The sequence below is a fragment of the Stenella coeruleoalba genome (assembly GCF_951394435.1).
Source record: "Stenella coeruleoalba genome assembly, chromosome: 2".
NCBI lineage: Eukaryota > Metazoa > Chordata > Mammalia > Artiodactyla > Delphinidae > Stenella > Stenella coeruleoalba.
This window is the reverse complement of record NC_137147.1, coordinates 174,152,547-174,173,511: the sequence shown is the minus strand read 5'-3', so window position 1 is coordinate 174,173,511 and position 20,965 is coordinate 174,152,547. Positions and strand designations below refer to the sequence as shown.

The following is a 20,965-nucleotide window of genomic DNA, read 5'->3' as shown; positions in this document are numbered from 1 at the left end:
CCTGCTCACGTCTCCCCTCTCTTCCAGGGCAGGATAGCCTGTGCCAACGTCCTCAGCGACCTCTACGCCATGGGGGTCACAGAATGCGACAACATGCTGATGCTCCTTGGAATCAGTAATAAGATGACCGACAGGGTAAGCAGGAGCCGGTCCGGCTGCATCCTCGGCCCCGGTTGTGGTCCTGTCACTTGTCTGGTTGGCCCTCCTTCCCCGCCGTGAAGTCAGGCTGTCCATGTCCCACCCGCCCTCTGCTTTTTGGCAGTTAGCAGCGAATTAGAATAGGCTGGCCTCTTCGTGTCTCCATCCCCACCCGCTACTTCCGCTTCTCTCTCCTGGGCAAACTGAAGCCAGCGTGCGTGTGTGTGTCGTGGTGACGTTTAGGCCGCAGTAACAGCACCTCCAGGCCGGGCACCCGCCTCTTCGGTCACGGTTGGCTGGTGACGTGGACGGCGGTGGGGCTGGGGTGCCCTGTGCTCACCCGCTAGCATCTGTGGCCTTGCTGCCTGACCCCCTCCTTGGCCCAGAGGTGAACTCCTGTTTAGATTATTTTTGACAGGTAATTGGTTTCGTCCCCGCCAGAAGTTTGCCCTGCGCATAGAACTGAGCATTCAATAGGCCCTTCTCTGCCCTCACAGCGTGCTCTCGGGCCACTGCTGGTACACAGACACCCGGAGCGGGCGTGTGGGCACGCGTTAGCTGGTCACGGGATGGTTAAGGACCGTCCAGAGAGCTGGCTCAGGTACAGGGCAGCCCTGTGCACCCAGCCTGTTCCGGTGTTTGCTCCTCTGTCGTCTGGGCTACATTCGCTTTGTGACCTAGAGCCTCTTCCTACTTTTGATAAAAGGGCTATACCATGTGAACTGTTCCCTGCCCCTTCTGTAAACTCTCAGGGCTTCCTGTAAGGGTTTTATGATCTTTTTATAACTACAGGGGTAGACTCTCTTCTGTGGGTTTTGAACTGAATGATGTGACTTTTAATTTGTGTCCTTTTAAACCGTAGGAAAGGGATAAAGTGATGCCCCTAATTATACAGGGTTTTAAAGATGCAGCAGAGGAGGCCGGAACATCTGTAACCGGCGGCCAAACAGTGCTAAATCCCTGGATTGTTCTAGGAGGTGTGGCTACGACTGTCTGCCAGCCCAACGAATTTATCATGTAAGTTGATTTTGGTTTCATGTCCCCTGGCCAGGTTCTCTCTCTCTCTCTCTCTTTCTCTCTCTTTCTCTCTTTTCTTTAAAAATATATTTATTGAGATACTAATTCACATACCATACAGTTCACTTATTTAAAGTGTTTATAAATTCAGTCGTCTTTGGTATAGTCACAGGGTTTTGCAACCCTCACTAGAGTCGACTTCACGACACTTTTATTGCCCCAGCGAGAAACTCTATCCACCCCCTCGGCTGTCACACCCCACCGCCAGCCCCCATCTCCATCCCCCATCTCCATCCTGGCTTCTTCCACTGCACAGAATATTTGCATAATCTTTTTAAGGTGTATCCATTTTGCAGCATGTATCAGTACCTCATCCCTGTTTATAAAAAAGTTTTAGATTTTTTTTTACTGAAGTATAATTCATATAACAAAATTTCACATAACATGAAATTTAGCTTTTTCAAGTACGCAATTCATTGGTTTTTAGTATTCACGAAGTTGCGCAACCATCACCACTATCCAATTCCAGAACATTTCCGTCTCCCCAAGAAAGAAACCTTGTATCCACAGCAGCCACTCCCAACTCCCTCCTCCCCCATCCCCTGGAAGCCACAGATCTACTTTCTGTCTCCTGGGTTTGCCTGTCTTAGACATTTCATATAAATGGAATCATGCAACATGTGATGTTTTATGTCTGGCTTCTTTCACTTAGCACGTTTTTAGGGTTCATCCATGTTGCATGTGTGTCACTACTTCATTCCTTTTTATGGGTGAATGACATTCCATTGTATGGACAGACCACAGTTTATTCATCCAGTCATAGGTCGTGGACCTTTGAGTTATTTCCACCTGTGGTGCGTGATGCTGCTGTAAACATTCGTGTGCAAGTTTTTTTGTGTGGATATACATTCCAATTCCCTGGGGTAGATACCTAAGAATTACTGAGTCACGTGGTAACTATTTAACTTGAGGAACAGACTAAGGCAGCTGCACCGTTTTACCTGCCCACAGCCATGGATGGGACCCTGATGTCTCCACATCCTCTCACCAGGACTTGTTTTACTGTCTTTTTGGTAATAGCTGTCTAAGTGGGTATGAGGCGACATCTCCCTGGGTTTTGATTGGCATTTCCCCGGTGGCCAGTTCTGTGAGCATCTTTTCTTGTGCCCTCTGGCCATTTCTAGATCCTTGGAGAAGTTTCTCTCTTAACAGAAGTTGGCCCTTTTCGTGTTTGATGTCTTATTCAGAAAAGCCACCTTGTCCTATTCTTAGAGGAAGCAAAAGCTCCGTTTGTTTTATCTGATTTTGTGAGCAGGCACTGTGTTCAGAACTCCAGGGGTGTGAAAGGCCCTGTGGTGCAGAATCCCTCACCTGCCCTCAGTCATTAGTGGCAAACACTTTGACCAGTCTTGGGTATTTTTAACCAAGTAACTCTTGACATTCAGATTATCTTCAGTTATGTTGACATTACACATAGTACTCCAATGCATAGATCATCTTGCATGTGTGACTCTCGGTAAGAAATTTTTCAGAATGGCATTGCTGGGTCCATTGCCTGTGCACCATAATTCTGATCGATGTCTTCAGTTAGCCCTTCATAGAGGCTCCACCAGCAATGGGTGAGAGTGCTGGGTTGCCCCATCCTAACTAGCACAGCCTGGTGACAGCCTCCTTGGTCTTTGCCTTACTCCTGAGAGTAAGGGTGAGTGTAATTTTCATGTATTCATGTCTTTGGTCCATTTTTTGACTGATGGGTGCGTCCGTGTTAAGGGTCTTGCCTTTTACCTACATCCAGGTTTTATTTTCCTATGTTTTATGTTGGTAGTTCTCAAACTTTCCACTTAGATGGGACAAGAGAACTTGCACCTGTCTCCCCCATTCCAGCTTTCCCATAGAAAAGGAACCCAGCTGTAGCCAAAAAACGAGAGAGGAAAAAACAATAAAACAGGCTTCAATGAATTTTTTGTCAACAACGTGTATGCTTACTTTGTAAAATAAGAATGCACCTGTGCAGATGATTATGTTTTGTAAAAGACTGCCCACAAACTTAAAAATAACGCAGCAATTTTATCATACTTCACTTGCTGATACAGATTTGTAGGTTGCACATAACCAGTGACGCACAAGAGCACATCAGCTCTCAGGTGCAGTTGAGTCAGAATTGAAAGGCATTTATGTCTTAAGGTCCCGTTTTTGGAAAATGAGTTTCTGGTAATTAATTCTCCCAGAATTAATATTTTTCAAAGCTAACAATGGATATAGATATTACAGGATGAGTCGAGGAGCTAGTTGTTGATTTTTAAGTCTGTGCCCCTGGCTTTTTAATCGACTTGTATGAGTATTTGAGTTGTTCGCTGTCAGGGGACGGGATGGCTGTGTGGACAGCTCCTTGAACTTGGACAAGAAAGACATGAATGCTAGACCCATGTCCTGGTCGTGAGGATACAAGTGAGATGGGAGTTTTGTCTGAGGGGGGACAGTCTTTCTGCTTTTAGGGCTGCGTTTTTTTAGTATTTGCCTTCTGTCTTTAAGACAGGGACCAACCAGGGACCCTGTGTACCAAGTAGGAAACTTATTGGTCATAACTCTGAGTTTGAAACATTGATGCTGAAATCACCAAAACATTAGACCCACGGATTCTAGCCAAATGCCACATCCTGAGAAATCCCACCTGCATCTCTATCATATAAGTGACTGTTAAAAAAAAGAAAGAGAGAGAGAGGGAAAGAAAGAGAGGAGAGAGAGAGAGAGAAAGGAAGGAAGGAAGGGGAGGGAGGAAGGAAGAAAAGAAAGAAAAAAAACAACCGTTTTTGTTCCAGAAGTCTTGTTGCCTCAGAACCCTGGTGGGTCTGTGTTGAAAAGTACACAAGAGGGCTTCCTTGGTGGCGCAGTGGTTGAGAGTCCGCCTTCCTTGGTGGGGCAGTGGTTGAGAGTCCGCCTGCCGATGCAGGGGACGCGGGTTCGTGCCCCGGTCCGGGAAGATCCCACATGCCGCAGAGCGGCTGCGCCCGTGAGCCATGGCCGCTGAGCCTGCGCGTCTGGAGCCTGTGCTCCGCAACGGGAGAGGCCACAACAGTGAGAGGCCCGCGTACCGCAAAAAAAAAAAAAAAGAAAAAGAAAAGTACACAAGAGCATGGCTGAATCAGGGCCTGATGAGGCCTTTGAAGACTAAGCGATTCGTTTTGGGAAACTGATAAGTCACTGGCCTAAGTGTTGTCGAAGTCCGCGGCCTCCTCACTTTTCATTTAATGTTTTGTTCGTCAGTCATCCTAGTAGTAAACGGCAGAGCTCTAATACATGGCATTAGTTGGCTTAAATATAAGTGAGTGTTTGCAAACACACAAGTGGTTTTACCGGCCTTTTCTTTCTCCTGTTTAACCGACAATGATGAACTTATCTCCTCGGTTGATTTGACAAGGACCTGCCTGTGCTCTCTTCTTCAGGCCAGATAACGCAGTGCCAGGCGATGTGCTCGTGTTGACCAAGCCCTTGGGGACGCAGGTGGCTGTGGCCGTGCACCAGTGGCTGGACATTGTGAGTGACCTTCACCTTCCGGTGTCAGCAGTGTGGTTTCTAAAATAAGCTCTTCTAGTTTTAGTACCAGGGAGTGTGCTGTCCATCTAGGCCTTCAGAAATCCTGGGAATTGTCCCTATTCTTTGATTAGATCCAGTTTTCATGTATTGAATGCTTGAAGTAGGTAATCCCCTGCTCGGGGTTCAGAGATAATCCATAAGGAGAATTTGGGGGACAGTGAGTGGTGCAGTTTATCTGTTCATTTGGTGCTGAGATGGGTATGTCTTCCATACTTAAACATCACTAAAAAATAATACAGAGGAGGCAGTTCCCTGGCGGTCCAGTGGTTAGGACTCCGCACTTTCACTGCCGAGGGCCCAGGTTCAATCCCTGGTTGGGAACTAAGATCCCGTGAGCCGCGCAACGGAGCCAAAATAATAATAATACAGAGGAGAATATGTGCAAGGTTTGATATTTGAGGTTTAAGGCCAGGCTTATTGACAGTTTAAATTATTTTAGTCATGAGTTTTTTGGTCATTTCTGGTTGCTTGTTTTGTCTTTTTAAGCTAATTAGTAACTCAGAACATTTTGATAAATAATTATGTCGTGGAGAAAGCATCTAGAATATGAAGATATTTATCCTGAGTCACTTTTCAAGTGAGCTATGATCAGTTGTTCTTCATTTAAGACTTTTCATTGCCATAACAACTCAAAAATTAATATGATTGTGGTATATTCTCACATATCTCAATGCTTTTAATTTCTACAACTGTCATCTGAAACCATCAGTCCTGAGAAACAATTGAAAATGAACAATTTTATGTTATTCGTCAACCAGGTATATCTTAGATTGACAAACAGAGCAGAGAAAATCTCTTAAGGAGGCCGCATTCTTTAGTTATTTTTCCCTTCTCATCCAGTGAGGATGGGGAGATTTCCCATCAGGTGTGATCACCTATGAGTCAGACCATAGGGCTTTTACAGGCCAGTAATCCAGAGGTGCTTTCCAATACGACTGCCCAGGTGAGGCAGAGGGGGTCCAGGAGGAGGGGCTCTGGGATCCTTCTGTTTGTCCCACCCCCAGCTTGACACTGCCTTTGCTTTTTTTTAACCAGTTTCTTAAAGATGCTCAGAATTGAAAAAAGCAAGTTTCAAAGGCAAAGTAACAGCACAATACCCTTTCATAAAGGTCGGAAGCAACCCAAGAGTATTGTTTGGGCATCTATACGTACGAGGATACTATTTTTTGAAACGCAGGGAAATGACAAGTGTAAAATTCAGAATCATTGTTACCTCTGGGGGAGGGATGGGGGCAGGGGGATAAGGGAAGGACGCAGACATAGACTTAAGTTACTTGTTGGGCAGTAGATGTTGGGTATTACCAAGAAAGGAACAAACGCACGAATGCTGGCTATTAAAATGGACCATGATGACTGTGTGTCATGAACTCAGCATCGCGATGCCAGATCCTTTAAAACTCAGACTGAGGAGGAAGGGGGAAGACGGCAGTCTTTCAGAGGATGTGCTTTGTGGTCACCCATGCCGTCCTCATAGCTGATACAGTTCAAGTTGTTTCCCATTCATTTGTCCCTCAAGAGGACTTGATCCCAGAATTCAGGGAAAGTCAGTAAGAGTATAAATTACACGAAAAATGAAAGCCATCCGCTTACTAGGGGAGATGGAGAAGAGAACCCAAGGACATTCAGAACTGTCTTGCTGGTTTCAAGTTTCCAGTACGCTGCAGTGTTTGACTACAGAGGTGCGGCTGAGGACAGAGAAGGTGCCAGATGATATATCTAACGGCCACTTAAAGCAGTAGTCACGGGGGGAAGAGTTAGAAACCTTAATATTGTGTGCAGAATTAGGGAAGCAGAACGCCCCAGAAGATGGCTAAGGAAAAAATACTCTTTCAGTGGTTAGAAGCAAAGACTGATCACGCTTTTCTCTCTTTGCTCCCTCACCTGTGTTCCTATCATTAGCCTGAGAAATGGAATAAAATCAAGCTGGTGGTCACCCAGGAGGATGTGGAGCTGGCGTACCAGGAGGCGATGATGAACATGGCCAGGCTCAACAGGACAGGTGCGGCCAGGGCTCGCCACGCAGGGGTTGGCCAGCTTTCTGAGCAGGGCTGGGACGGGAGACACTTAGGGCTCTGTGGGCCACAGACAGTCTCAGTTGCATTGATTTTCTTTTCCCCCCATGACTCTTTTAACACGTTTCTTTTAAAAAAAAAACCAGAAAACAAAAAACCAGAATACATTCTTAGCTGGAGGAACTGGCCATGGGCCAGGTTGGGCCAGTGACTGCAGAGCCCCCTCTGTCGGTGCCTGGAGCACCGGTGGGACTCCAGCTATGTCGTGTGTTCTTGACAGAAGCGTGGGGTAAATGTGACTCACCTTAGAGGAAGTAAACGGCTGGCCACTGGCCTGAACGTTGCGCTAGGTCAGGTGGTGAGGCCGTGAGCGTTTGTCCCCCGCCACTCCTCTCTGAGGTGTGCGTCTGGAGTTCTCCAGGGCACTGCGCCTGTGCCAGCATCTGTGTCCCCTCTGGCTTAGAATCGCTTACCGTGGGGACAGTGCCAGGCACCGGGGAGAAGCAGAGAAGTATGGATGAAGTCATCAGTTCACTTTATGAATCTGTGAAATGGAGAGCTAAGGTCACATTTTCTCTCTGTTGCTTCAAATTCTACATTCCTGTGATTATGGGCAGCATTGAATTCCTCTGCACCCCAATACAAACAGAAGAGAAATTTATATAGCATGTTTTCAGAAATACTTGACTGACTTATTAATTTAAAGCGTTAACATTGTCATATTTTTAATTCCCAGATTTGTGTATATAAATGAGTAATGACACTCATGCCATAATTTTTTGACATTTCATTTCTAGTTCTAGCTTCTTAATACTGATTAGAAAGTAATAATAATAATAGTGGTTACCATTGATTTGGTAGTTATTATGTACCAGGAACCTGACATATTTTCTCATTTAATTCTTCTGACAACCTTATCAAGGTAGCTACTATTATTCTCATTTCACAGGGAGGTTAAGTAACTTGCTCAAGGTCACAGCTAATCGATGGGGACCTAGGATTTGAAGCCAGATACGCTTTTAATGCTTTGAAACGACTGCTTATAATGCCTTTAAGTGTTATATTCTATCCTTTTCTTAATGATTTAGTAAGAAATCAAGGCCCTCTCCACAGCCTTTGTGCACAGTAATTGAACGAGTACTTTGTACTATGCTAAGAATCTTAAAAGTAGTTTAAAGTAGAACAGGAAAGTTCAGGAAAGAGCCAGAAGTCATCTTCTGGGAAGCAGCAAGGCTGCCAAGGGACTCACTTGATGCAGGTTAAGCATCTTACAGTTGATTTTTATTAGCTTTCTATACCTGTATAGAAAGCAGCAGGTATATTTTATAATTAAGAAGGAAGCCCGGGCTTCCCTGGTGGCGCAGTGGTTGGGAGTCCGCCTGCCGATGCAGGGGACACGGGTTCGTGCCCCGGTCCGGGAAGATCCCACATGCCACGGAGCGGCTGGGCCCGTGAGCCATGGCCGCTAAGCCTGCGCGTCCGGAACCTGTGCTCCGCAACGGGAGAGACCACAGCAGTGAGAGGCCCGTGTACCGCAAAAAAAAAAAAAAAAAAAAAAAAAGGACGCCCTTGTTGGGTGACTTTGAAGTCCTAACCTCTGACCAGCCAGAGGAACCCTTTCTGGAAAAGCATCTGTGTGGGTCGCTCTGTACAGAGGATTTGGAAGCAAACCAGCATTTAGAATGTGAGCTCCAGGAGGGCAGGGAGCTCTCTTTTGTTCACTGCAGTGTCCACAGCACTTAGAAGAGTGAAGGACACACCACAGGGGTCATTAAATCTGGATGGAATGAGTGAACTCTGTGCTAGCCCTTCTTTTTGGTACTTCATGGACATCTTTTGAACAATCCTGTGAATTGGATCCTGTTTTTCCTCCTTTGTCTGAAAAGAAATACATGTAAGGAATACACGCAGGTCTATTCTCAAACCCAAATCTGTCCAACTTTATAAAGGCCACTGTTTCTCCCACTTGTTCTATCTACATAAGCCTGTGATAGAAATTGGTACAGTTTTATTCTGGAAATATCAGTTTTCTTCCTCATCATTAATTGCATGTTGTATTTAAGGACCTGGGTTTGGGTTGTGTGGAATCCTATTTTGGAACTTTGAAGATACTTGAAGATGAAGTTCTAGATGAAGTTCAAAAATCTTATCCTAAAAAAAGTCCCTGTTTATTTAGTTACTCAGGGTTCGCTGAGCCAGCAGTCAGAAATCTCATCCCTCCCATCTACAACTTACCCCAAATGACTCTGAACCCAATATATGCAATACTTAAGCCATGAAGTCTTCAATTATTTAAAAAGAAGAAGAAATTTGACTGTTGAACAGGGGATCTCAAAAGATCTTCTCCGAAACTCTGATTTTAAAGTCACTTTAGAGTGTGAAAAGAGGGCTTCCCTGGTGTTGCAGTGGTTAAGAACCCACCTGCCAGTGCAGGGGACATGGGTTTGAGCCCTGGTCCGGGAAGGTCCCACATGCCGCAGAGCAACTAAGCCCGTGCGCCACAACTACTGAGCCTGAACTCTAGAGCCCACAAGCCACAACTACTGAAGCCTGCACACCTACAGCCTGTGCTCCACAACAAGAGAAGCCACTGCAATGAGAAGCCCTCGCACCGCAACAAAGACCCAACGCGACCAAAAATAAATAAGTTAATTAATTAATTTTAAAAAATAAAAAAAAAAAATGTGAAAAGAGATTTTTTTCCAACATCTGCCTTTCCCACCTTCTTTATTAAAAATTTTTATTAGATACTAAGTTGATACAAAAGTTATTTTATAAAATATGTGCAGGGCTTAAGGAACAGCAGCACAGTACCCATGTGTCTACCATCTCATGTGAGAAAGAGAACCTGGCCTTACAAGCCCCAAGGGGCCCCTCCCACACCCAGCTCGGGGAAAGGGGCGACGCTGTTCTGAATCTAATGTTTATTCTCATGTGTTTTAAACTGTTTTTGCCACATAGCCTTGTCCCCTTGAGCAATAAGTTAGTTTTGCATTTTTTGCTTTACTAAATCATCCCTGTGTCATTTTATTTCCTTTTTGCTGTTTTGTACACTGTTCAATGTTCCTGAGTGTCAATCCCTGGTGTGTGTAGCTGGATTTCATTGTTTTCACCACTGTATAATCTTCCACTCCATGACTGACTGCTGCTGAGAACTTCTGGTGCACATGTGTAGGAAAGAGGGCAGTACTGCCTCAGCTTTTCTAGAAGGTCCTAAATGATTCCCAGAGTGGTGGTATACCACAGTTTTTGAGAGTATGCTACATTTTAAAGATTCTTTAATATGTTTTCTCTTCCTGTTTATTTTCTATAGTTTTTCTACTGTTAAAAAAAAATCATGTTAACTATAGAAAAGCTTTCAGAAAATGAAAAAAAGGAGAGAAAAAACATTGTTCATAATCCCACCAGCCAAAAACAGCTTCTGTTAATATGTTTATGTATTTTCCCAGGATTTTTTCCTTTGGTTGGTTGGTGGTTTACTGTTGTCTTATTGTTGACGTTGTAAACTAATGGTTAGCGTACATTTTACTTATATTTGGAATTTGCTTTTATTCATTTAATATCACTAAATTCTTTTTTCCATATTATATAATCCTAGTACACATAATGTTTAATGGCCAGATGTTCTACCAGAGTGATATACCATAACTAAATTACTTTTTGCCTACTTTTGAACAATTTATTTTGAGATCAAATTTTTTTATAATTTTTTTTTCCTGCATTCCAGGAGTATTTCTTTGGCAATATTCAACATTAAGTTGAATTGTAATTATTTAATTCTGTGTTCTCAGATGTTCTCATCACTTACAACCAAGGCTTTTCATTCGTACTTCTCTTCCTGTGCCGTTCAAAATGTCTAAGGAGGGCTTCCCTGGTGGCGCAGTGGTTGAGAGTCTGCCTGCCGATGCAGGGGACACGGGTTCGTGGCCCGGTCCGGGAAGATCCCGCATGCCGCGGAGCGGCTGGGCCCGTGAGCCATGGCCGCTGAGCCTGCGCGTCCGGAGCCTGTGCTCCGCAACGGGAGAGGCCACAACAGTGAGAGGCCCGCGTACCGCGCGCAAAAAAAAAAAAAGTCTAAGGAGTCTTTTTCCTTTCTTTGGTCCTTCAAATTAAGTAGTTTAACAATAAGAAAGTAATTTGTAATGGATTTATTTTTACCCATGTGGGTTATTAGTTTGTTTATAATTTGAGCATTTAAGCTTCCCCGTCCTCAAGTTGTAGACATTACTGGTAGGGATACAGTATGGCAGAACACTGTGCAGGAGTGTTTGGTCATATCTAGCAAAATCCTGTGTATGTTTATTTTGACCCGGAAGTCCCACTTCTGTGCGTCTGTCCCAGAGCTACAGTGGCCAAAGTATGAAATGACATGTGTACAAGGCTATTCATTGAAGCACTGTTTATAACTGCAAAAGAAGGAAACAGTCCAAATGTCCATCACTAGGTGACTGATTGGATTATCTCATCTCTGTGCATAGAGGAATACTATACAGCCATTAAAAGGAACAAGAAAGCTTTATTACTAGGGAGCTATCTCTAGGATATGGCCAGATGAAAAAAGCATGTTCATAAATGAATATGAATTATGTTCATAAGTGAATTAATTTGTATGTTCATAAATGAATATGAATTAATAATATGTATTTTATACTTTCAAAAAGAAACAATGGAAAAAATAAATCATTAATAAAAATGGTTACATATAAGAGGGAATAGGGAGGAAGCAGACCCTCTCTGAACATGCTTTGTTTTGTAAGTTTGACTTGGAAATACATGTTTTGTATAGTTTTCTATACTTAAAAGTTAAAATAGCATATTTTACGAATCCGAACCAAATTTTTTTTTCTTACATCTTTACTGGAGTATAATTGCTTTACAATGGTGTGTTAGTTTCTGCTTTATAACAAAGTGAATCAGTTATACATATACATATGTTCCCATATATCTTCCCTCTTGCGTCTCCTTCCATCTCACCCTCCCTATCCCACCCCCTAGGTGGTCACAAAGCACCGAGCTGATCTCCCTGTACTATGCGGCTGCTTCCCACTAGCTATCTATTTTACGTTTGGTAGTGTATATATGTCCGTGCCACTCTCTCACTTTGTCACAGCTTACCTTTCCCCCTCCCCATATCCCCAAGTCCATTCTCTAGTAGGTCTGTGTCTTTATTCCTGTCTTAGGTTCTTCATGACATTTTTTTTTCCCCTTAAATTCCATATATATGTGTTAGCATACGGTATTTGTCTTTGTCTTTCTGACTTACTTCACTCTGTATGACAGACTCTAGGTCCATCCACCTCATTACAAATAGCTCAGTTTCGTTTCTTTTTATGGCTGAGTAATATTCCATTGTATATATGTGCCACATCTTCTTTATCAGATGGACACTTAGGTTGTTTCCATCTCCGGGCTATTGTAAATAGAACTGCAATGAACATTTTGGTACATGACTCTTTGTGAATTATGGTTTTCTCAGGGTTCTTTGACCCACCTCCTAGAGAAATGGAAATAAAAACAAAAATAAACAAATGGGACCTAATGAAACTCCAAAGCTTTTGCACAGCAAAGGAAACCATAAACAAGACCAAAAGACAACCCTCAGAATGGGAGAAAATATTTGCAAATGAAGCAACTGACAAAGGATTAATCTCCAAAATTTATAAGCAGCTCATGCAGCTCAATAATAACAAACAACCCAATCCAAAAATGGGCAGAAGACCTAAATAGACATTTCTCCAAAGAAGATATACAGACTGCCAACGAACCAAATTTTTTTAAGGTCGTTCAACATATTTCTAAGTTAGTGGCAAAATCACATGAAGAATTCTTTCAAATCACTTTGAGCCTGGTAGTTTCAGGGCACATCCTCAGAACAAAAATCCACAAAAATATTTCATTGTCATCCGTGGGTTTGTGTTTGTGAGAATGTTGGCATAGTAAGATAAAGCGAATAAGTTAATGTAGTTAGGAACAAAGATTTTAAGAATAAGAGAGAAGTAGTAAGATCAAAGAAGCTAAGTGAAATCTGTAATCTTTCATTCGGAAATACCAGTGTGAACTCAGGATTTTTTTTTTCTATAAAAATGTTCATTTCCGTGCCTACTGAAAAGGCCTAGAAGTGGTGATAACCTGCAGGCCTGAAGTCCTAGTGCCCAGATTCTGTTGGGAAAGTTAATGTTCTCCACTAAAAAGGGCCAGGACTCCCTGGGGAAATGACAGATTCCACTTTGGGGACAGGAAGTACAGAAGCTAAGCCTGGACTTCCTGTGCCTGAAAGTGGCGGCACTGTCAGCGACTAGTGGGGTCGTGTCACTTCCCGACAGCTTGAAGGGGCTCCCACCCGTCACAGTGGAGAGGGGGGTGCAGTTTGAGTATCAAAGACAAGAGTGACCGTATCAAGTATCTAAACAAATGATAATTAAAACTTTTCTGGTCACCTTTGGAAGTTGCTAGGGCACCAACTTGTTCTGAAATAAAAGGAATCAACCCCTTATTTTACCTGTTTTATATGGAGTGTATTTCAGGGAAACCATATTTTCTAAAAAATTCTTTATAGAGGTCACATCTAATAAACACAGGAAAAATGATGGAATTAACAAAGTTGCCATTTTTGCTGATCCCTTGATTTAATGAACCTCAACAGCAAACATCAGTGGCTGCTAAAACCTTTTGGTGAAAGGTTCTCGTTGAGATATTCCCCACCCCCATGAAGTATTCTTGCCAGCAAAAAATGAACCTGAGTCTCTTGGAGCCTTGGTCCTGAACACCAGTACAGGAAGTCAGGAAGATGGTAGAACATGTCAGCATCGGGGGAGATCACCACATCTATAATGCAGGAGATGCTACAGAAAACAATGGCTCAGTTTCCACGAGTAAATGACGTGGGGGGGAAAGGAGGGGAAACTGTTAAGAAGTTTAAGAGAGAACAATCAAATGTAGTATTAATTTTGTTGGTGTGATAATGATACTGTGGCTGTTAAAAGTTTTTTTATCTTTTAGAGGCACACACGGAAATATTGTATTTATAGGCGAAGTGATATGATTGGGGTTGGCTTTAAAGTTGCCCACGCCCCGGACCCTCCACATCCCCCAGCAAGTGGGCAGGAGTAGATGAGGCCCCAGAAGAAAGGTGGTGATGGTTGAAGCTGGGCATTGTTGGGTACGTGGGAGTTCGTTGTGGGCTGCTACTCTCTCTACTTTGTGTTTCGTTGAAATTTCCGTAGTAAAAATTAGCAACAGTAATTCCCCATACAGGGAAGAAGTGGTAATCAGTACCTCAAAAATTGAATCCCTCTTATTGACTGTAGGTTTCAGTGGGTCCTCTTATCTACTATGGTCCTCAAAGCTTGGGAAGAGCTGAAGTGCAGGTCTTGGCTTTGTTAAATGTCATCGGCTGCCCCACTGCACCAGGTGCGGGTGTGTTAATAGGATGGGCCGTCCTAGTTGCTTATCTAGCAGCATGGACTAGAAGGGTCGATTCTCCTCTCTGCATGTGTCGTTGAGATTGCACCCAAGTAAAAGAGATCTTGGTCTAAAGAGAGGAAATGGACCCCAAAAAGGCATTCACCCCAGAGTACTTCTGTAAACGCAGGGCATATTTCATTCCAAAATCAGCCTTTCCGTTACTTTCCCCCCAAAAATGAAATACAGGAGTAATGCAATCCCAACTACAATTCTAGCAAGTTATTTTGTGAGTATCAGCAAACTCATTCTGAAGTTTATATGGAGAAGCAGCGGACCCAGAACAGCCAACACCGTGTTGAAGAAGAGCAGGTTGGAGGACTGACACTTCCCAACTTCAAGACTTCATATAAAGCTGCAGACATCAAGACAGTATGGCGTTAGTGAAAAAAGAGACAGATAGATCAATGGGACAGGATAGAGAGCCCAGAAGTAGGCCCGCATAAGTATAGTTGAACTGCTCTTTGACAAAGGAGCAAAGGTAATTTAATGGAGAAAGGATAATCTTTTCAACAGATGGTGCTGGAAAAACCACATCCACAGGAAAAAACGAATCTAGACACAGGTCTTAAACCGTTCATAAAAATTAACTCAAAATGGATTGTAGACCTAAATGTAAAATGCAAGACTGTTAAACTCCTAGAAGATAACTTAGAAGAAAATTTAGGTGACCTTGAATTTGGTGATGACTACTGAGATAACACCAGAAGCACTGTCCTTAAAAGAAAAAATTGACAAGTTGGACTTGATTAATATAAAAAAACTCGGGGAAAGAGAGAGAGGATGAAAAGACAAGCCACAGACTAGGAGAAAATCTAAATCTTCACAAAACACGTCTGATGAAGGACTGATAATCCAGAATATACAACGAACTCTCAAGACCCAACAGTAAGAAAATCCAATCAAAAACGGGCCAAACATCTGAACAGACACCTCACCAGAGAAGGTACACAGATGGCAAATAATCATATGAAAAGATGCTCCACATCATACGTCACTAGGGAATTACAAATTAAAACAAGGTACTACCCCACGTCTACTAGAATGGCTAAAATCCAGAGCACCAAATGCTGGTGAGTATGTGGAACAATAACAACTCATTGATTGCTGGCGGGGATGCAGAATGGTACAGCCACCTTTGAAGAGAGGTTGGCAGTTTCTTACAAAACTAAATCTACTAGTAAGATCCAGCAGTTGTGCTCCTTGGTGTTTACCCAAATGAACTGAACACTTCTGTCCACCCAAAAACCTGCACATGGATGTCTGTTGCAGTTTTATTTATAATTGCCAAAACTTGGAAGCAACCAACAAGTCCTTCAGTAGGTGGTGAACAGATAAATAAACGGGTCCATCCAGACGGTGGTGTTGTTCAGTGCTAAAAAGAAGTGAGCTATCAAGCCATGAGAAGATACGGAGAAACCTAAAGTACACGTTACTAAAGTGAAAGAAATCAATCCGAAAAGACCAAATATAGTGATTCCAACTCTCTGACGTTCTGGAAAAGGCAAAACTATGGAGACAGTAAAAAGATCCGTGGTTTCCAGGGGTTGGAGGAATGGGTGAAAAGGTGGAACACGGAATTTCTAGGGAAGTGAAAGTACTCTGTATGATACTCTAATGATGGATACACGTGATCATACATTTGCCGACACCCGTAGACTGTACAACATCAAGTGAACCCCAGTGTAAACTGAACTGGAGTTAGTAATGACGTATCAATACTGATTCATCACAGCACCACACTGACGCTGGGTGTCAATGCAGGAGAAATGGGGTTGGGGGGCACCGTACGGCAACTTCCTGCACTTCTGCTCAATTTTCTCTAACCCTAAGACTACTCCAAAAGATAAAGTGTTTTATTGTTTTTAACTAAAAAATAAAAGAGATTAACCTTTTAGACATCAGGAAGGTACCTTGAATTTAGGTCAGACAGTCTTAAAAGATCTTGTTCTTTGATTTTAGGAGAGTTTAGACAGGTTTACTTTTGTTGAGACAGCATTTCCTCTCTACAGATATTTTAGTTTACTGGGAATTTACTGTTGGTTGAAGCTGCTGTTCTGAGCGGTTCAAACTGAACTAGGAAACCAGCTTTCAGAACTTCACTCCAGGTTTTGTTGATTCCACTTCCATCGTATGGTGTTGCCAACCAATTAGGAGTTTTGAGATCAAAGCATATGTAAGATTTTGAGTTGAGGAAGGGTGTTTCCTTGGGGTCTCCATTCACGACACCAGATGATCAAGGCTCCTCTGTCCTCTGGCAGCGGCGGGACTCATGCACACGTTCAACGCCCACGCGGCCACCGACATCACGGGCTTTGGGATCCTGGGCCACGCACAGAACCTGGCCAAGCAGCAGAGGAATGAGGTGTCCTTTGTGATTCACAACCTCCCAGTCCTGGCCAAGATGGCAGCCGTGAGCAAGGCCTGCGGGAACATGTTTGGCCTCATGCACGGGACCTGCCCAGAGACATCAGGTACCAGGGCCGCAGGCCGGGTTGAGGGTTCAGCAGGGAGGTCAGTGGGATGTCCCCGAGGAGGAGGAAGCCAGCTTCAGGAGCTGGACACCCACCCCCCAACCCCACATGAGGTTTTGGCTGCAAGGGTTCTCAGCCCCCTGCAGCGTCTCCTGCCGTCCTGCCTGTGATGCGCAGTGTCATTTTCAGTCCAGTGTTTGTGTGTTTGGTGATGGAATGGGAGGGAAGGAGGGGCGGATATGGGGAAAATAGGTCATTCAGTTTCCATTGACAGCTCAGCATTTTAAATAACCCATGTATCCATAGGTTACATTGAAGAGGCTGTATTTTTTCCTTGCAAAAATAAGTCTAAAATTGCTGTTTTGAGATGAAATAGTATACTATGTCTCCAAAGTACCTTTTTTTTTTTTGTCCCGTTTTTTTCTCTTCTTTTTACCTGGATCTCTGTTTCATCTTTTCAGTCCCCCACCCCACCCCAACCCTCTTTTCTCCCCCTAGTTTCTTTTACTTCTTATTTTATTTTTTCTATAACTCAGTAGTTTCCCTACCCTGGTAAAACAGTTGAATCACCTGGGCATTAAGAAAAATACCCATGCCTAGACTGGACCCCTAGGAAACCTAATTAAGTCAGTCTGGGGTGGGCCTGGTCGTGAGAAGTTCTGACCCCCAGAGGCCAAGACCACAAAGCCCCAACCACGCACCAGCCCTTTAGGGGGGCCTGGGGTCTCTGGTGGGCCTCTCATGGCAGTGGAGAGGATCCTGCCACTTCCTGGCCTCGAAATAGATACGAAATCCATTTCCTAGAAGTAAGCTCCAGGAGGGCAACTGAACTGCTGGTAGAACAGCTCCTGCCGCCTGGAGGGCATGGAATCAGTTGGAACAAACTAACGAATATTCCCAACTAATGCAACCTGTCTCTATTCAAATATGAGAAGTTTCTCCTTTTTTGTAAAAGTGTAGTATATACTTTTGCCTGATTTGTGTTTCTTCTACTTACAAATGTATGAAATATTCTAGCCTAGCTACTCCAGTACCAATGAAGATTTCTTTTCATGTATCTTATATTTTTTCCATTTTGAAGATAATGACAGAACCAGTGACAGAACCCACATACTTTGGGGCACGCACACTTTCTTCCTGACCTTAATTTTTAAATTTAAAAAGTATATATATACCAAAAGCCTTTTTTTTGTAAAATGAGGACTCCATGTAGAGAATCAAATAGAAAAGGAGTTCTCTTTTGTTTTTAAATAATCCTTTCAGCGCAGCCTGGAAAAGATAGCCTCCACGTATATCACTGAACCTCAGACACCTCACTGCTACCTCCACAGCGTCAGACGATCCTCAGGTGGGGCGTTTTCATGATTTAAGTTCTGTCGTGTGTGTTCTGAAATACAGTAGGAGCTGACCAAGGAGCTGCGTAATGACTCTGCAGTGTGGAAGAGGTGAAGGCAGTGCAGCCGGCTTCTTCGTAGAATGTAGCTCAGTGCAGACATTTTCTAGAGGGATGGTGGCAGGGAAACTGCAGACATAGCATCACAGTTAACGGTCATCCTTTTCTCTTCTTTTCCCCTTTGCCAGGAGGCCTTCTAATCTGTTTACCGCGTGAGCAGGCAGCTCGGTTCTGCGCAGAGATAAAGTCCCCCAAATACGGGGAAGGCCACCAAGCGTGGATTATTGGGATCGTGGAGAAGGGTAACCGCACGGCCAGGATCATCGACAAACCCCGGATCATCGAGGTCGCGCCACAGGTGGCCACCCAGAATGTGAACCCCACACCTGGTGCCACCTCTTAATCTAGGCCGAGGCAGCTGTGTGGTTTTGTTTTTAAATAGCTCTATTTCCTTTATCATCGTTTCAATTAAAGACTATAAACAACAATGAAAAAAATCTCATTGTGTCTACACATCTGGTGACCTTAGGTCGATTTGTGAGTGGATGCAATTAATCAAATAAAATCCATTGCCTTTTTTTCCCGTTACATTAACTGAAGATGCACCTAATCTTGAGGCAGCTTCTGAGTTGAGAATTATATTGTTATCCAATACTGTTGATTCATTTTGAATCTTTAGACACTTATCTCTTGCCGAGTAGGCTCTTTTTAAAGGTGCTTTCACGTAGCACAGACATTACCCATTGTAGTGTCAAATAGCAGTTTGTGTCTTTTCATTTTGTGTCTATTTATCATTATCGGTCTGACCCTTTTTGAAGTGTCTGGAATGGTATTCTGGAAAGACAGAATTGGTGAGTGAGTGACAAAATGGTATCCCAGTAGCGAGAGGGTTGCATGAGTCCTTTGAGTCTTCTAATTCCATAGCATCTCTTTGACCCAAGAGTGCATTCAGTTAAACCAGGCAAGTGCTTAACTCTGCATGGGAAGCACTTTGAAGACAAAAAAGAAATGTTACTTCTTTTATTTGTAGCCTTCCTAATACTTACAGTAATATTAACTGTTTTCTTTATCGATAGCAAAAAAGGACACTTTCTGCAATGTAATTAGATGTTCGATAGCGCAGCAAGGAATTGCCCTCCGAAAGGGGGTTCGTGTATAATACTCATTTACAAGTCAACATATAATTAGCTACACAAATAATTTTTAAATATAATCAAAAATAAAGACTGTTCTGTGGATAGTAGTGTTTAATACATTTTATATTTTGTATGGTGATTTCAGGCCTTTTGATTTCTTAAAATCAGCAGCTATTTAGCCTGATCCTTAGCATTATTTTGTCCTTTGCGCCAGTACTTTTCCGTGCACGCTTCCTGTGATCTGTGTGGAAACGCGTATCGCCAGCTGTGCAGCTCGGACTTCCAACTTGTTATTCAAATAAATATTTAATTTTTGTTATTGCTCTTGTATAATCAGATGCCCCTTTTAGTATTATTTTAGAAGCATCGGGAGGGTTTTGGCTAAAATACAGTTTATTGGGGGAAAACTAGATTTTAGTTTTATAAAACTTTTAAGTCTTTCACGGGACCTATATTTTCTTGAGGTAAATTTTGTAGTTCTAGAACAAATAGGCAATCTAAAAAGGTGTTTATCGGTGTTAACTTAAAAACAGAGGCTTCCGTATACTTTCCCCTACGGAATGAGTCGGAGGGGGCTCCTGTCCTCAAGCACAAGTGCACTGATGCCTCACGCGTCTGCGCTGGAAGCTTCTGAGCACTTCCTGCCTGCAGGCGCCGAAGCCGAGAGAACAGCCAGACTTCTTGCCAAAGGAAACCACCACCTGGGAGGCGAAGCCCTGGAAGAGGCTCCACCCTGGACGCGTCCTTCTTCAGGGGCCAAAGCGCAGCCTCTTCGCACGTGTTACTGGAACTCAAGCCATAAGTTCGGTGCGCGGGACCGAGGGGCTGCCGCAGAACTGAAATTAATTGGACGTTTTATAGGAATTGAAACCCATGTTGGTCCTCAAAAGCTACAAGCAGGTGGTCTGCAAAATAAAATGTGTTGGAAACCTGAGTAAGAGAAACATACTGTTGAGCTTTTTTTCTTTCTTTCTTTAAATACAGGCGTGGCGGCTAAATCTGAACTCCTTTCAATGTTGATCATGTCTTGAATGCTGATGGTTTCCTTGGTGGCAGGTCTGCTGAGAGGAAGTGAGCCAGTTGAATGATGCACTTGAGGAAGTCATCTTCGTGAAGATTCATGTTTATAAAGAAAATGCTGGGTACTTAGAAGTCCGTGTACTCGAGTTGGAAGAACGGGGCTTTAAAGGGGTGTTTCTTAGAGAGCGAGTCCACGTCACACCTGCATCAGAATCACCTGGGGATGCTTGTCCCAGTCAAACTGTTGGGCCCACCGCAGGCCAACAGCATCAGAATTTGGGGGGGGCGGGGAGACTAGGGAAGCCTGCTTAAGTGAGAGCCCTGCGTGGCTAGGCACACTCGTTGCAGAGGCACCGAGGGAGGGAGAGACCTTGCTTTTTACCACAAGCTTTTCCGGGAATTTTCAAGTCTTGACCAGTCTGTTTATTGACATCTGGGTCCAACAAAACAAAGAAAACCCCCCAAGTTATCTTGCACGTTCTTTGAAGAATCAAGTGATTGTCACTGAATATTTGAGTTCTTGGCAAAATCTATGGTGACTATTTTAAAATTCGGTGAACAGTTAATAAATAGGCAATTATTTGACTTTCTGGTAGCACTTTAAAACTCCACACTGAGGCATGTTCATCTTGGTATAGAGATTTACTGCCTTTCAACCCTATGATGTTTTGGCATCCAAAGATACAGTTTGTTAGAATGCACAGCATTGGTGAGGACAGC

At 43.4% G+C, this 20,965-nt stretch overlaps 2 protein-coding genes across 7 annotated transcripts in view; one reads left to right on the top strand and one right to left on the bottom strand.

Annotated features, from left to right (window-relative positions):
- The window catches only part of SEPHS1 (selenophosphate synthetase 1), a 30,986-nt gene extending 10,832 nt beyond the window's left edge, over window positions 1-20,154 (top strand). For 5 of the 6 annotated variants that reach the window (XM_079912547.1, XM_079912549.1, XM_079912548.1 and 2 more), the window contains 6 exons: window positions 28-135; window positions 1,001-1,155; window positions 4,599-4,689; window positions 6,649-6,748; window positions 16,484-16,696; window positions 18,278-20,154. In XM_079912547.1, coding sequence (XP_079768673.1) covers window positions 28-135; window positions 1,001-1,155; window positions 4,599-4,689; window positions 6,649-6,748; window positions 16,484-16,696; window positions 18,278-18,492 — 882 coding nt within the window. In that variant the 3' untranslated portion in view covers window positions 18,493-20,154. The remainder of the gene's footprint in view (window positions 1-27; window positions 136-1,000; window positions 1,156-4,598; window positions 4,690-6,648; window positions 6,749-16,483; window positions 16,697-18,277) is intronic. The other variant, XM_079912551.1, reaches the window with a different exon arrangement.
- The window catches only part of MCM10 (minichromosome maintenance 10 replication initiation factor), a 118,704-nt gene continuing 104,504 nt past the window's right edge, over window positions 6,766-20,965 (bottom strand). The window contains exon 21 of the mRNA XM_079912546.1: window positions 6,766-7,305. The gene's annotated coding sequence lies outside the window, so the exon portion shown is untranslated. The remainder of the gene's footprint in view (window positions 7,306-20,965) is intronic.